This window comes from Xenopus tropicalis, chromosome 5, assembly GCF_000004195.4.
Source record: "Xenopus tropicalis strain Nigerian chromosome 5, UCB_Xtro_10.0, whole genome shotgun sequence".
Classification (NCBI taxonomy): Eukaryota; Metazoa; Chordata; class Amphibia; order Anura; family Pipidae; genus Xenopus; species Xenopus tropicalis.
In genome coordinates this window covers 93,378,863-93,395,825 of record NC_030681.2, presented here as the reverse complement: position 1 = coordinate 93,395,825, position 16,963 = coordinate 93,378,863, and the positions used below count along the sequence as shown (strand labels likewise).

Below are 16,963 nucleotides of genomic sequence, written 5' to 3'. Positions count from 1 at the left end.
AATGTAAAGAGCTTGCATATAACTACAATGCCCCAATGATAGATGTTAGAAAATAGGCATGGCAAAGGGAAACCTCTAGTTTTTCTGACTACTATCAGAGTAATACTAAAAGGTCACCATTTTGATATGAACTGAGTATACACCCTATGCTTATGACCAGTTTTACAGCATCTCTCACACTGCAGCATTGTGTCACAAGCCTTTTGCCCAGGCACAGGACTGGCCTGCTCAGGGTGCACAGATTCTTTAGTTTTCTTCTTACACATTGGATGTTTTTTTCTCACAGTTTCAGAAACTTTGCCAGCTTTGAGTGCTACATTAATCCCCTGAAAATTGTTGCCATCTATGTTCATCTATCTGTTCCCTTTGTGCAAACTCCATGCTCTGCAGAAAGCGTTCTACCAGAGATTACCAAAGTCTAAGAGACAGTATGGACTGCTGTTTTATACTAGTAATGTTCCTTATATTGTGCTTCAACATACACTTATTACAGGGCAAAATATGTTTACTTTACTACATACTTAACAGTCAGGTTTTGAAAATAAAGTATTAGTAAATTATTTTGTTAAATATATGTCAACATACTGTATGTTTTGAAAGGAGAAAAAATCTTTCCTTGTTTGCTGCAAATCTTAGAGATGGTACTGTTTTTTTAAATATCAAAACCTTGTATTTCTTGGAAGACAATTTGCTTTACCATGTTTTGCTGAGCTGCATGGCTTAAGGCTGGGATCTAAAAGGCCTGCTATTGTGCTCTCTATGTATTCAGATAACTAACAGTAATCTGTATTCGTACATAGTGCTGTTGTATGCAGAATGCTTGAGGCATGGTGGATCAATGCTTCATGAAACTTATAATGTAGCTTTGAGTGCCTTAGGCACAGAGGAATAAAGTCACTTATCTTTTGTCACATGTGGCAGACAAAGGACTTGAGCCAGATTTAGAGCTTTTATATTCACTAGTGATGTCATTCTCTTTTCTTTATAACAATAACTTAATAAAATATTTCCAAAGTACTTCACTTTTATTAGTTTGGATAATTTTGAGTAGGAGTATTAGTAAGGATAGGTCTTGTAAAGGTATATCCAAAAGATATTCCTAGCTTCTTCATCAAGTCGTCTTCTTCAAGTCTACCAATAGGTAGGCTTAGGGGCACATTTATTAATCCACGAATCCGAATCACGAATGGGAAAAAAAATGGATTGGAAACGAACATTTTGCGACTTTTTCGTATTTTTTGCGATTTTTTCGTCGCCGTCACAACTTTTTCATAAATAGTCGCGACTTTTTCGTAGCCGTTACGACTTAAGTGAATTGTCGCGACTTTTTCGTAGCCGTTACGACTTGCTCGTATATTGTCGCGACTTTTTCGTATTGAGCGCTCGTAAACGGCGGGCAAACCATAGGACTCAATGGCACTCTGCAGCTCCAACCTGGCCCAAGGAAAGTCACGATACTGAAGCTTGAATGAATCCGAAACTTTCATACTCGGCACGACGGCTACGAAAAATCGCAACAATTTACGAAAAAATCGCAAAATACAGATCATTATGAAAAAAATGCATTCGGACGCTTTTCGGACGTTCGTGGATTAGTAAATGTGCCCTTTAGAGTTGGATATGAAGGTACTCTTGGGAACAGTAAAACCTAAGGCAGAAACTTAGCAGAAATGATATCAATCATATATGTTAATGCTGCAGCCCTCCATCTGTCACTTAGGCTCATACCTACATCCCAACACCAAACAACAGTAAGGAGATATATGATAGTTTTTGATGGAAGAAGCAATGTGAGCATCGTGATTATTGGATAAATTACTACCTCTTTCAAGTTTAATGCAAAACGGGCGTTTGTGTTCACTCCTAAGCAGTAATCTGTAGCATTCAATAAGTGGTTAGGTTTGTTTAGGCAGCTGGTAGAATACTTATAAAAGCAGAAATTTGATTGAATGTCAAGGGTTACTGCACAAGTGCAAACCTGCCCTCTGTTAGTAAACAAGTCCTGCTATCTATTATAGGACAGGTGAACATTGATTGGAAATACGGATTCCATGGACAGTGCATTTCCCAATCAAGTGAGTGGAGAGTCGCTGTCAATAGGGATGGACATTTTAATCATTAAGACAACCACAGACATTTTAAGTTCTGGTAGTTTATCCTTTGACTTGCATTGTTAATGGAAGTACAGGTATGGGATCCATTATCCAAAACCCATTATCCAGAAAGCTCCGAATTACAAAAAGCCTGTCTCCCATAAACTCCATTTTAATCAAACGATTCAGAATTTTAAAACTGATTTGCTTTTTTTCTGTAGTAATAAAACAGTACATGTATGGGATCCCTTATCCGGAAACCCGTTATCCAGAAAGCTCCGTATTACGAAAAGCCCATCTCCCATAGACTCCACTATAATCAAATAATTCTGAATTTTAAAACTGATTTTCTTTTTCTCTGTAATAATAAAACAGTACCTTGTACTTGATCCCAATTAAGATATAATTAATCCTTACTGGAGGTAAAACAATAATATTGGGTTTAATTAAATGTTTTATTGATTGTTTAGTAGACAAGGTACGGAGATCCAAATTACGGGAAGACCCCTTATCCTGAATACCCTTGGTTACGAGCATTCTGGATAAGGGATCCTATACCTGTACCTTGTAATTGATTCCAACTAAGATATAATTAATCCTTTTTGGATGAAAAACCATCCTACTAAGTTTAAATAATGTTTTATTGATTTTTTTGTAGACTTAAGGTATGGAGTTCCAAATTACGGAAAGACCTCTTATCCGGAATAGCCTTGGTCCCGAGCATTCTGGATAATGGGTCCTATGCCTGTATAACATTTATTTACTTTGCATTAGTTTCTAATCAAATTGTAACTACTCTGTAGGATCTTGCTGCCTGGATGGTAAGAGCATGTTTGTTCAATTTTGGTCTGACAATGTTACACGCAAAGGCACTGGGTTTTAGTGACTGATTTGTAGAAATACAAGTATAACATAACTACCATGTGAAGGATCTTGTATTCAGTGGCATGAGCAGAAGGTTTTATATTCTCTATACAGTACAGTGCCTCAGGCAGCCTCAGTGGGCATAATGCCCACCCACATACACCAGAGGCTTCAGACCAGCTATTCCTTTCAGAAATATTACTCTGAGTCATGCTTTATAAAAACATCAACATTTAACTAGAAATGGCATAGAAGCTTCTGTTCTTGGCGTGAATCAATAATTTCTGATTTCTAGAATTAAGATAAATATTTTTGCTTTGCTAGAAATGTATAAAGGGGAAACGTGGGCCAAAGTGAGTTAAGCAGCTTCTTTTAATGACTAGCTTATGACTGACTTCACTGCACATGCATAGATGAAATGTTGCACTGGTGCAGTAAGCAACAGGCAATGATTACAGAATAATTTACAACCGACCTCAAGTTGAGTGTGCAAGGTACAATTTTGGAAGCAAGCTGACATTTTTTGCCCAAAATGCATCCCATAAACAAGATGAACACAGTTGCGCATTTGTTTATTCATTAATCTGGCTAATAGTGGTGAGGGTTACCCTTGTGGGGTTACATTGGCATTAGCATGTGATTATTTGGGAGTAAGTCTATTGCACCTACTGACACATCCTGCTGTGGGAATCCTGGACTTAATGCTACATTTAGTAGTAGTTCTAGGGTTCCCTTGTACCAATAGGTGCACTTTACAAGATTTTCATTCCAAACAAATGGGTGCCTAGCACAACAATGCATTATACATGTTTGCATGCATGCAGAGTAACATATACACCTGTTTAGTAAATCACTCCATGAGTTACCAGATATCCTGCAGCATTAGGAGGGTCACATGCTGATCAAGTTCATGGCACTGATGCATTCTGTTTGACTATAAACTGCTGGTAGCCATGCACAAGAAAAGCCATTCAAAATACACAGGGGTAATTAAATTAAAGCTGCAAATCAACAGGTTGCATTTACTAGTCACTTCCATCTGATTGGTTGCTGAGGGTTACATAGGTAAACTTTGCACCTTTTACATTTTAAAATGAAAAAAAAAAACTGAAAATAGTAAAGCCATGAAAACAGTTTAATGCATTTTTTATGAATACTACAGAATTTTTAAACTTACAATCAAGAGATATTTTATGTTTTTTTTATGGCAAGCACTATAGTGTGTAAGCATACAGTATATCTCTGTGCTCCACAGGGTAGGGCTGAGTGTGTGCCTATGTTTGATATGATATTTGAGTTGTGTAACATTACATGCCTTTATTTTCTGTGTGCGTGTGTATGGCACTGTGTGTGCTAAGCTTAAGCACACACCACAATAGCCCGCTAAACACATATGCGCATATTAATTTAGAAGCCAATTTCTCTGTTTTTTACTTTATTTAATGGATTGTTTCTAATAGATACTTTTAATCATGTTTCCATTTAAATATGAAATTGAGAATGTTATCCTTTCTCATCCTATTTCAGTGTTCTCATATTAGCCTGTTATCTGGATTCTTGGCCTGACTTGTGGATGAGACTTATGCATGCATCATTACCCACTGTCCTACTATGTGCGGGTCATTTGTTTTTCCTGTCCAAGCAAACAGGCAACACCTCCAGTCTGCACGCTTCCTTCTTCGGTTGTTGTATGAAAAACATTATTACATGGAGCATGGATCAATAGCACATTTCAATTAGTCCAGGCAAAATGACACTTTCTAAGCTGAGAAGCAGGTGCATGCATTTCTAAAAGGAGATGCAGAAGGCAGTGGGCTATTTCCTCACTATTACAGGTTTGCAGCCGCAGCGCTGTGATAAATTACCTACTAGCTGCTTTCTCAAATAATACCTAAGATAGATTCCCCGAAATGACACTCATTTACATGGTTCCCCTGGGCCTGTAGCGCAGCACCTTTCCAATCAGAGGGCAGGTGCTCCTTGACTAGACATTTGGCTTTCATCCCAGTGTTTTCCTCCTAATCCTCTTTTGATCCCATCAGACATCCTGTCAGATGGGACTATGTTACATCACCTCATCCCTGTCTCGTCTTGGTGCAGACATGATATTGTGCTGTGCATTTACTCAGAAAATCTCAGTGAAGGCATCACATCACAGTGCTCATCGGGAAGCGGCGGGTGGGATTCATTTGATGCTAAATGCAGGGAGCATTGTGCATAACAGCAGTGCTCTCTTGTTTTCTAAAAATCAGTGTTCAGAAGGTTTGCAGGAGAAAATACGCCCTGTGCTGTATTTGCATTACTGCTCTCATCTCATATCATTCAGAATAATTATAATACATGCTGCTTAATGATGTGGGAGATTTGTATGCATCAACGCCTTTATAGAAGCAAATTGATACTTATTCTTCAATACAAGTTCTTAGGTGGAAGAGTGTAAAGAACAGAAACCATCTCTGTTAATAATATTCTCTACTATGATCTGATCAATACTGCATAATCCCCATGCTGTGTTCTAGCACACTGGGGAGGTATGGTTGAAGACACTATTAGCTTTATAGCCTGGAAGCAGCCTTTTCTTTGAAAATGCTGTAGAAAATGAGGAGCAAGATGGCCAGGAATTCTCTGTAATGCATTCTGCACTGCTGCAGAGGAACATTTCTAGCTTGTGCAATGCATTTAAACTGTCTCCTGCATTAAATTGATTGAGTGGAGGTTGCCTGAAGCTGATTCTGATCAGATCATGCACCATGTGGCCTTAAAGATAAATAGCCAAAATGCACTGATAGCTTCTCAGCCTATGGGGAAAGGAATCCCTGCCAAAAAATCTAAGAGTGGGTAGCAGAAGCCTAGTCTAGCCAGCTCTTAGTGATATTGGAGAGTCAGGGAGGCTACTACCAAGAGGCATAACCAAAAATAATGTTGTCACAGTTGTGCACATTATTATTATTATCCATCCACCATTTTGTTGTGATATTAGGGGTCATGCACATCATATTAATATTGTAAAACAGCCAGTTCCATGCATTGACCATGGTTTATAATTTAATGGCAGCCAGGTGCTGGACATAAGAATAGAACATTTACCACCCTTTGCTCTTACTAGGACCTGACACAGACAGTCCTCCCCTGTATATCTTGTGGATGCTTTGGCATAACCCATTCAAATCAATAGGGTAAATTCAGTATGCAAGCAATTTATGGTGTTACAAGCCATGAACTCAATGTTGGTTTTTGCCAAGCATTACACTATACATGTACATGACAGCTTTAGAACTGTGCCCAGTTTTAACAACACACTAAAGTGTCAGTGTAAATAGTATATGAATGCGTTTTTTTTGCACATCTATATACATATGGCTTTTAATGTGCTAGAGCTCACAAGTCATGTTATAAAGATACTGATCTGAATGCAGGAACTCTTTATGCTGTGCTTATATGGTGGCCAGCATATCCACTGAGCTGATCTGCAACATTATCATTTGGAAATATTTTGATTGTCTCAGTAACATACTGTATATTGCTTCTCTTATCTGAGGGGAAGGAGTTAATGCAGTACCAGCTGAGCTATTCAACCAGCACAGAACATTAAAGGCATGTGTTTATTATGAATATTTTTCTCTCTGTTTCAATGAATAAGATGCATTTTCTCAAGTCAGGTTTATCAGTGATGAATTCTGCAGTTTGGAGAATTACAGAAAGCTTTGCATTGGTGTGATGAAGTCACTAGCACTTAACTATTGAACGCCATAAAACTCAGGGACCTTACATTTCTTATTTAGCCCACAAGCGTATCAATTGATGATTTAATAGGAGAAAGTTGCAATGAACTTTGATTCCACGGTATTCTAGCTTTGCAGACATTCTCTTTATAGCTGGAAAATATCACAGCACAATTTTCCTCCATCCAATACTGCCATCTAGTGGCAGTTTGGGCACATCAGTGAACTGAACACGGTTATATAATACAACTACCAATCTTTTCAGCCAAGCAAAAAATACTCATTCCTTTGCAAATAGAACAGCTTGGAATTGAGGACACATAAGAACAGTGATATGCATTCTGAGCCACTGGGTGAGATGGAGCTAGGTGATACAATTTTAATAGATTTCCTTAAAAGAATAGTACTAGGATATAAAATTGCAAAGAACAAGATAGAAAAGACAACTTTAGATCTCAGGCTGTGCTTTGTGGGCAGCCTCATTCACTACATATAAAGGTAACAACAGCAACAAAGTAAGATAGGAATGAAAAAGACTATTTGTGTTGAGGCATATACTGAAGCTCAAGAACCACTCAGTATGCTAAGCATTATGTAACCAGATAAATAAAGTTGTCATAAAGCAAATTATACAGGACCTATTTCCAAAACTGTGCATCCAGCAAAGCTATACAGAGCACATAGCTAATAACATATTAGCATTTTCTGCTCATATAAATAAACTACCCTGCAAAGAAATTTCTACTGTTACAGATGCTTACTTAAAGGTGCAGTTAATAAAGCAGAAATATTACAGTAACAGTATTTAACACCCTTAGAGGACTGTTTAATGTAAGAGTAATGACACATAAGGCTGATTAAGTGCCTCCATCTTCCTTAGGGAGATAGGAATACTGTCTATCCATTTACACCATTGTCAATGGGAAGTGCTTTGGTTATGGCTCATTAATGTTTATGGGAACCAATAACCTGTTTCTGGTTTGTTAAGTAAACATGTTCATTGCTTATATTGACACATAGGTTTTAGGGAATAGCTTATTGCTGTATTACCTTTTCCCTGTACACAAAATTTGCCTTGAATAGGGGGTCACACAATCTACGTTCAGCGCCCCTTTTATAGAAATGACAGTTGCCTCTAAGATGAACACTGTATAGCTATACATTCATGAATGCATTAATATTTCCACAAATGAAACATTTAGTCAACACAAAGTAACAAAGTGCATCAGGGTCAATTCTTGCAATTTTCAAAACTAAAGTCCTCTTTTTGATTCCAGTTGGCGCTTATTTACTCAAGTATATCAAATATGCAGTCAATCACAGCAACTAATAAAAAATAGATTTCATGTTGTAACTGTTAATATTTAAATGAAATATTGTGATGATTGGTAGCTACTGGTAACTGCATAGTTACAATTTAACACCTGTGTTAGTAATTGTCACCAACTATTGTCTAAACTAGAGAGGATGCTACAAGCTGCATACTAATGAGAAGGAAAACACATAATTACTAGAATAGCTAGGCATCTGTATTGTTAAATAATACTTCACAAATAGTCAGTAAACCTCTGCTTATCCTTTCTGAAGTAGTTAGTGCTAGTTTTTTTAATGAATTGCAGGGTGAGAAATCAAGTAAAATAGACCGAGCAGAGACAAGCCTCTGATTAATGAAGTACTAACCCACAGCTCTGTCAGGCAGAGCCACTCTTGTTATAGGATCTTAATGACAAATACACACAGATATATGCACAGTCCACACAAACACACTCCTGAGGTTGCCTTTCCTGAAGCTCTGCCACTGTAAAGGGACATAGATTTACACTTATTTTACATTAAAAAATGTCATATGGATTTTATTATCTCAGAATTGCCAATGCGACAGTTTATATAGTGAATGATGTACCCTTCTTGTAAAATATAAGGATACTGTATATATAAGTCACTGCGGAGTTTCATGACCATATGAAAGCATGAGACCAAAGACCAACTGCTTTTATACAAGTCATGAAACTCCAAGGTGACTTCTAATATCCTCATATTTTACAACAGGGGGTACATTATTTATCATAATACATAAATTTCAGTGAGTCATGTGACAGAAATTACATTACTAAGCACTGATTATAACTGATGGCAAGACTTATATCCTCGTAAGCTCTGCTTATAAGGATATCATTTACAGTAAATGTATGGCTCTTCTGTATTATATATGTATAATTAACTTTAATATACATTATATTTAGCAAAAAATGCACTTGACAGTTCAGCATTTTGTTTAGCAGTAGATTCTCCTGAACTGTACTAATCTAACCCTTACTATTTACTGAGAAATTCTGTAAACTTTTCCACTACATGCCTGCAGCACCACATCAAAGTTATATTTTACAAGCTCTTGTACTCTGGCTCTTGAAACATGCATTTAGGGATTTAAGAAACCCAGTTAAAGGGATACTGCCATGGTAAAACATGTTTTACACATCAGTTAATAGAGCCGCTCCAGCAGAATCCTGAAATCTGCTTTTAAAAAACACAAACAGATTTTTTTCACAAACAGATGTAATTTTAAATTTCACATGGGGCTAGCCATATTCTTCATTTCACAAGGTGCTACAGCCATGTGACCTGTGCTCTGATAAACTTTAGTCACACTTTACTGCTGAGCTGCAAGTTAGAATGATATTCCCCCCCACCCCAGCAGCCGATCAGCAGAACAATGGGAAGGTAACAAGATAGCAGCAATCAATAGTAAGAAATCCAAGTCCAGCTTGGGACTCCTCCGGTTATATGGGAGTAGGAGAAACAATAGGTTATCTGAAAGCAGTTCTAATGTGTAGCGCTGGCTCCTTCTGAAAGCTCAGAAGCTCAGCTCAGCTCACAAAGCACTGTGATGGCACCTACACACCAATATTACAACTAAAAAAATACATTTGTTGGTTCAAGAATAAAATTTTAAATGGTAGAGTGAATTATTTTCTATGTAAACAGTATAATTTAGAAATAAAAAGTACACCATAAATATCATGACAGAATTCCTTTAATATTAGGTGGGTCTCCAGTGAATTCACAACACACCTCACACAACCTTCCCAATGGTTAGCAAAAAATGTTCCACTATAATCAAAGAAAGTGTGCATGCTTAAGGTATTTATGTTTATGGCAGCAGGAATGGCTCTTATCACAGATCACAGATGGGACAGCTATTAAAAGAGGGTGTTGCTTTACTGATATGTACTTAACTGGTTTCCTGTCATTTATTACAGCTAAAGAAGATATAAATTAAGGTTCAGATTCAGTTTGTTATTTGAACAAATTCTGTATTCTGTAAAATCTAAAAATTCTAAAATTTGGTTTGGTCTACTGCAATGCAAGTCTCAGTTTTAGACCACTTAAGTGTATATATATATATATATATAGTATATAGTATAGAATAGTGTATATATCAGCTCAAATATAGCAGTTTAACTTCTCCATGCACACAGTAAGTGAGAGAGATAGATAAATTAAGAAGGGCATCCTACAGTGTAACCATAAGTATACATTTCTATATCTGAGTTGAGCTTTAATTGCTACTGCCTCAGTCAAAGTTTTATCCATTTTTTTCCATCCTACTACTAAAAGCCAAGTCCAAACAAGTTTCTAAGAACATTTTCTGCGTGGACAGAGTCAATGCCTTACTGAAATATTGATAAGATGTATCTGCTGCTTTGCTCCTATCTAAATCTTTAGTCAGCCAGTCCCACAAAATCAATAATATATTTGACATGAACTTCTTGCAGTTCATTCTTGAATCTAAACATTGTTGAAGCCACTTGATAGAGGATATGCAACAATTTCATTTTTCTGCAGTGCACCCATTCACTTCCACACTGCAGAAGACAAATTCACAGGCTTTTGCACAGTTCTTTGTACAATATAAACTGGAATATTGTTATACAAATCAGAGTATAAATGGAACAATGATTTCCCCATTATTGCAAGGTCAAGATATAATCTTTAAGTGCAAACTTATGCACACAAATAAATGCTATATACAACATGAATATCACATCATACAGAGAATATGTTTTTAAAGACAGCCATTTAAAAAGGTTCCAAATAAAATCAGGCAATAATATCAGTTATGTCAGAGATTCCAGTGCACTAGCATTCTTTTTTTTATAACTTTTCAATATTTTAAGCTAATACCTTGAAACATGCCAGTGGAATAACCAAAGGTCTAAGGGCTACAGTGCAAATTTGTTTCATGACCCCATCCTGGAGGCTGACAAATGTCTATGCCACTAATAATCACCATTTTCTAAATCTCTTCCACTCTGTCTACCCATATACTGCAATCTTTTCATGTGGGATTATGAATTGACCCGTGTATAACAGCAATGGCCTTATACAGTCAGCATGAATAAAGTGGATAACTATTTGTTAGTTAAGATGACTATGCTATAATTAATTTGCCAAGATAGAAAATGAAATGTAGTTTGTTCGTGTTACCAATCTGTAGTGACCAACTGCAGACAGTATCAGTACAGCATAGTTATTCATCAGTTATTCATCAATACAATACATGTGTTTTGATGATTTGGAGTAGAGTAACACAGGAGTCTGTGCTTGGTCCTTTGCTTTTTCATTTGTTTTATTAATAACCTTGAGATTGGAAGTTTTCTGATAATACTATAATTGTGCAAAATTATAAATTCCGTGCAGTTCCATGACGTTGCCACTTTGCAGAGTGATTTGACTGAATTGTAGAACTGGACCTCCCTAATTAAGAATGATTGGGGATTTTAGTTGGGACTGATTACTTTGTACAAGCACATTAAAGGAGGACTTTCATCAGAAGTAGCATCAGTGGTTCTTCACAGTGAGGGCAGTGAGGTTGTGGAATGCCCTGCTGGGTGATGCAGTGTTGATTGATTCTATTAATGTCTGGCTTGGATGGCTTCTTGGACAAGTATATATATATATATATATATATGCACAGAGCTTCATTTTAAAAAGTTTAAGGAATACTGTCATCGGAAAACATGTGTTTTTACAAATGTTATTACCCCAATCCCTTTCCCCCCCAGCAGCCAATCAGCAGAACAATGGGAAGGTAGCAAGATAGCAGCTCCCAGTAGATATCAGAATAACACTCAATAGTAAGAAGTCCAAATCCGGATACATGGGAGTAGGAGAAACAATAGGTTATCTGAAAGCAGTTCTAATGTGTAGCGCTGGCTCTTTCTGAAAGCTCAGACTCAGGCACAATGCACTGAGATGGCGCCTACACACCAATATTATAACTAAAAAAATACATTTGTTTGTTCAAGAATAAAATTTTAAATGGCAGACTGAATTATTTGCTATGTAAACAGTGTAATTTAGAGATAAAAAGTACTGTACAAACTCAAAATAACTATGTAACTGTATAACTTTGTAGCTATAAGAGGATTCCCTGTCATGGTTGTTCTAATAAATGGGTGCCCATGGCCCACCAGAGCAGGGGACACACTGTGAGATTTTTCATCTGCTATTATTTTTAAAGCAGAACTCTCATTTCAATCAACTGCTCTGTATCATACGCACTTCAATTCCTTTATGAATGAGGAGGTCTCTGGATTGCAGTTTTCTTTGTTTTAAGTTTACCTGCTTGAGGGTAGCTCTGCCACTGATTCCTTTTGACAGCTGTGAGGGCCCACAAATGAGATCTTTGCAATGGGAACTCTAGTAAAATGAAGCAGCACACTCTCTGTTTAGAAAGACCAACATCATATGTACTGATATAAGTAAAACTGAACTTGGTCATGCTAGAGGTAAAAATCACTACATGTATTGCTGTGTTACTATGTATAACTATGAATTAAAGTCCAATATGGTCCATAAGGTTTGTCATACTACACAGTTTCTCTCTTTCTCAGTTTTTTTTTTACAGTGGAATGATATCCCAAAGTTAGATATGTAATACAGGCAATTTATAACCCAACATCTTAAAGTGGTGTACTCATATAGCAGTACATTCTAACATGTTTTCATTTTGTTGTTGTATCCTATCAGAGTAAGGAATTAAAATACGTTTCCCTGGGCTGCAGCAAAATTGCAACCCTAGCATCAAGCGACTGATAAAGAATGTGAGATATTTAATACATTGTAAGTTGTTTCCTGAACAGCCTTTGTATCATTTTAGCAGCTTCCAGACTTTGATAAATAGCACCTATAATCACCCACTCTAGGTACACAGTGTGTGCTTCTTCAAACTTTGATGAAGAAGAAAAACTGATGATCTAAAGCTCATGTGAAGCTATGCTATGCAATTTCGCTACTAAAATCCGATCTATCATTTCTAGGGAAAGAACGGAAATGATGGATTACCAGGTTCAGTGGTGAGTCATGTTTAATTTTATTGCTTGTAATAACTTCGGTGAACAAACAATAACATTTTGTTTGCAACGTTCGATTTTTTCCTCCTCTTCTTAATGTGTTTCCAAATTCTTTTCAATAAATTACAGCTTCTGTTTTTCAGGGAGCCCCCGGACGGCCAGGAGACAGAGGCCCAAAAGGCGAACGTGTATGTTTTCATTTTTCCTTGTTACAGATAACTGCAGCAAAAGTAGAATTTCCAACCTAGAAGATAATTGACAATTCTCCATCCGTAGTAATGCTAACTGATCGCAGAATCGTTTTTGGAAATTTAGCTATAAACCTTAAAAATGGACAGAAAAAATGTACAGTAAAGGGGAAATATATTGCTGGTAATACAAGAACTCACTAGGTACTGCATGTGTAATAAAAAAGGAAGTGAATCATTAAAATTGCAGCAAAATTAAACAAACCTCAACAAATGTACTAGTTGCAGAAATAAAGCATAATAAACACATGCAAGAAAGAACAACAGTAAATCTTCAGAAAGTAAAATAACCCACACAGGGTACAAATTAGACAGTCAGTTTCAGGCATATTTCAGAATGAACCGCAAGACCACCATTCTGTATTCCCATGTATTAGCCCCCTTCCAAAATCAAACATTTTATATGTTTGGCTCTTCCTTCTAACAACAGCATTGGTGCATTACACACTGAGGCAGCTGAGAAGCGTGTGGCTGTCACCTTCAGTTTACTTTGCCAGCCTTAACTGTGCTGGCTTTTCCACACCTCACTGCCTCACTGTCTTTGGTTCTGTGAGCCTGCTTAGTCCTTTGGAGTGGAGCACTATGGCTGATCAGTGCACAGTGGTGGAAAAGTCTGCTTGTACTTTGTTGTGACATCTCCATGCTGGGGAGAAGGAATGGATTCCCTATAATTTACAACTGGTCCAGTTACGTAATGGGAAATAATGTTTTTATTGTCTTGTCTTTAATTGCAAATATACTATAGCTAGATCCAATGGGACACACCTATGCTGAGGGCAGCTTTTGGTATGGCATCATTTATTCTCTGTTATGTGACTGTATATATATATATATATATATATATATATATATATATACAACATTTATCATAGTGCTTATGCACAGGATATAATAACAGCCATAATATGTTGTATGTAACTTGACCCGGTACTGGTGATGGCACAGTGCCTTTAGCTAGGAGTAGGTCTGCAAATGTATACGAGTTGAGCTCTTATTTTGCTTATTATGTATATTATAACATTACCACCTTTTTAAAACGATGATTTCACCCCAACCTCATCAACCCAGAATTACACTACTCCAGAACAAAGTCTTATAAATACAAGAGTTTAAAGTACCCTTATTAAATAACTGGGCAGGATTAGACAGCAAGATAACTGAGTTGGCCTTTTTCAGACATGAGCTAATCAGTGACTTACATGCCACAATAATTTCACTATGGAAAACTAACATTATTAGGACAAATTCAACCTCAGTAATTTGAAATGATTTTAAAGTTTTGCTTCCATTTTGTTTCTTTCTGAAAAGTGTTATTTGAGTTGTCTGATTTCTTTCTTTATTGACAATGATGCCGGTAGAGATGGATGCTCCAAATTAGAAAGCTTAGTGACTCCCTGGGCTCCAATTCATGACTCATTAATTCATGACACTGAACACACTGATGCATGTGTAATTAGCAGTGTTTGTGTATCCCTAGTGGCAGTGGTTCTGCTATCCTTTGTACACAGTAGTCTCCTCAATAAATACTCCTTACCTCATCACAAAAAAAATCAAACAAGCAGTCTTTTTTGGCAGCTTAAGTACCCACCGGTAATATTTAAGTAGTTTTAGAGCAGTTCAGCAAAGCAAACTAAATTTTTGGGATTTAAAAAGATGTTGAGGCAGATAAGAATTATGCTAATTAAAAATATCTAGATTTTGATTTTAGCATTTTTTATTAGCACAATTGGAGCAGGGTCACTTTTTTTTCATCAAGCCCAGTTTTTATAGATTATAAAATGATTATTTTTAAACTCTCTCATCAATGCACTGTACCAGCAACTTTGTGCCCTGCAAGATGTAACTGATTAACTAGTGTCAGGTTCAGCCCAGCCTTTCCTTAATGGCACTGGTTATTTATTTGAAACCGGACCTTTTGTTTGCAGATACATTCCTTTGTTAACTTTTAAATTATACGTTTACATTACCACAAAAACATTTTTCCTCATAAAATTTGACCAAAGTCTCTTTTCCTATACCGATTTATTTTAACAGTATTTGAATGAAGGGCCATTCTATAATATAAATACAAAATGATATTCTAAAGTTCTATATGATGTGACTGACATGAAATACATTTTTATTATGAATATACTCATTGTTTCTGTAATACTGAATGCATTCTTTTAAATATACCAGCCAAGTCTAAGAAGACATGCCTAGTATAAGTAGGAGAAATGTCTACATTCATAACACCTCACCAATATAATTTCATTTAAACAAACTTGAAAGTACTTGTCAGCTAGAAGAACACTGATTTGTGACCTAGCTTTGATGAAGTGAAGATGTGAAGTACATTGTACAAATCTGGATTGTTCTTTAAGGCAATAGGTCAAACATAGCTAATATTTGTCATCCATAATTACATCTACAGTATGATAAAACCCTTATAACTCTTTGTATTAGAGCAACTTTTCTGTATGCACCTTTTGAGAAAAATCTTCCCTGGGCATTTTCATTGCAGAGCATATCCCCTACTATGGTTAAAGTGAAAAGTGCTAGCCTAAATATAAAGATATTAAAAAAACACAAGGTTTTTCATTAACAAAATCAGTAATCAGGAAGAAAAACAAAAAAGAGAATAGGACAAGGAAAGACAATGGGAGAATAAAATGGTGGAAGTATGATATAGGGGAAGAAGCATGTATTGGCTTAAATTTTAATAACATTTAACATTTAAAAAGAGACTTGGTCAAAGAACTAATGAAGAAACAAAATGAAAAATCATTGTTTTCAGTTAGATATTGTTTGATCATAGCCACAGGATTCTAATCTTACTTGTGTTTTTTATGTGTCCTTGGGGCAGTTATTTTACCTCGCTTGGTGAAAGGATAAACTCTGCAAGCAGTACAGCTAAAATCATTTCGATTGTGTACTTCAGTGCATCTGTGTAGTACAAAGCTTCAGTGCTATTATTTTTATTTTATATATATATATATATATTATATATATATATATATATATATATATATATATATATATATATATATATATATATATATATATTGCATTATCTTTGTAAATTTAATATTTATTGATTTTTAAACAAAACAAGATATAAACATCACATGAAATATTATCCATTTGAGGTTAAGAGTTTGGACCAATCATACTTTTGCATCTTATTTAACTAACAGTAAAGTTAGGGATATCATTCTTACTTTGTAAGGCATTATAAGAAAAATAATATTAAGTAACATAAGGGGAAAAAGTAACACAAGGATACCATATTAGAAAAGGGTAAATGACACAGTAGGGTGGGATGGGCATTGGTGTATTGCAGGGTTGGGTCCTGGTCTTGCAGGGACTTCAACGAGTTAGACGCTGTAAGCAACTGATTCTTGGCGCCAGAGATGGCAAACTTCCCAGGCTGTACAGATCATTAAATATTGTATGGTTTTATTTTGCAGCAGGGCAATATTGTATTTGAATTTTAGGTTACTTTATATTTTGCGGTCTATCTCTGCGCTAGTGGGAATAGCATTGGACTTCCATTTTGGTGCAATGGAAATTTGTACTAAGGTCAAGGTTTGCCAAGTAGGAAGGTCTGGATATCAATTTCTATTTTGGCTTGCATGAGTTGTTCGCACCTCTTCCCATAAGGGTTCCAGGCATGTCACACCCTGGGGGTAAGATACCAG

The 16,963-nt window shown here is 36.2% G+C and overlaps 1 protein-coding gene across 3 annotated transcripts in view; it reads left to right on the top strand.

Annotated features, from left to right (window-relative positions):
* Positions 1 to 16,963, top strand: part of col19a1 (collagen, type XIX, alpha 1) — a 367,958-nt gene that overhangs the window by 313,896 nt on the left and 37,099 nt on the right. For all 3 annotated transcript variants that reach the window (XM_031902344.1, XM_031902343.1, XM_031902345.1), the window contains 2 exons: positions 13,003 to 13,038; positions 13,179 to 13,223. In XM_031902344.1, coding sequence (XP_031758204.1) covers positions 13,003 to 13,038; positions 13,179 to 13,223 — 81 coding nt within the window. The remainder of the gene's footprint in view (positions 1 to 13,002; positions 13,039 to 13,178; positions 13,224 to 16,963) is intronic.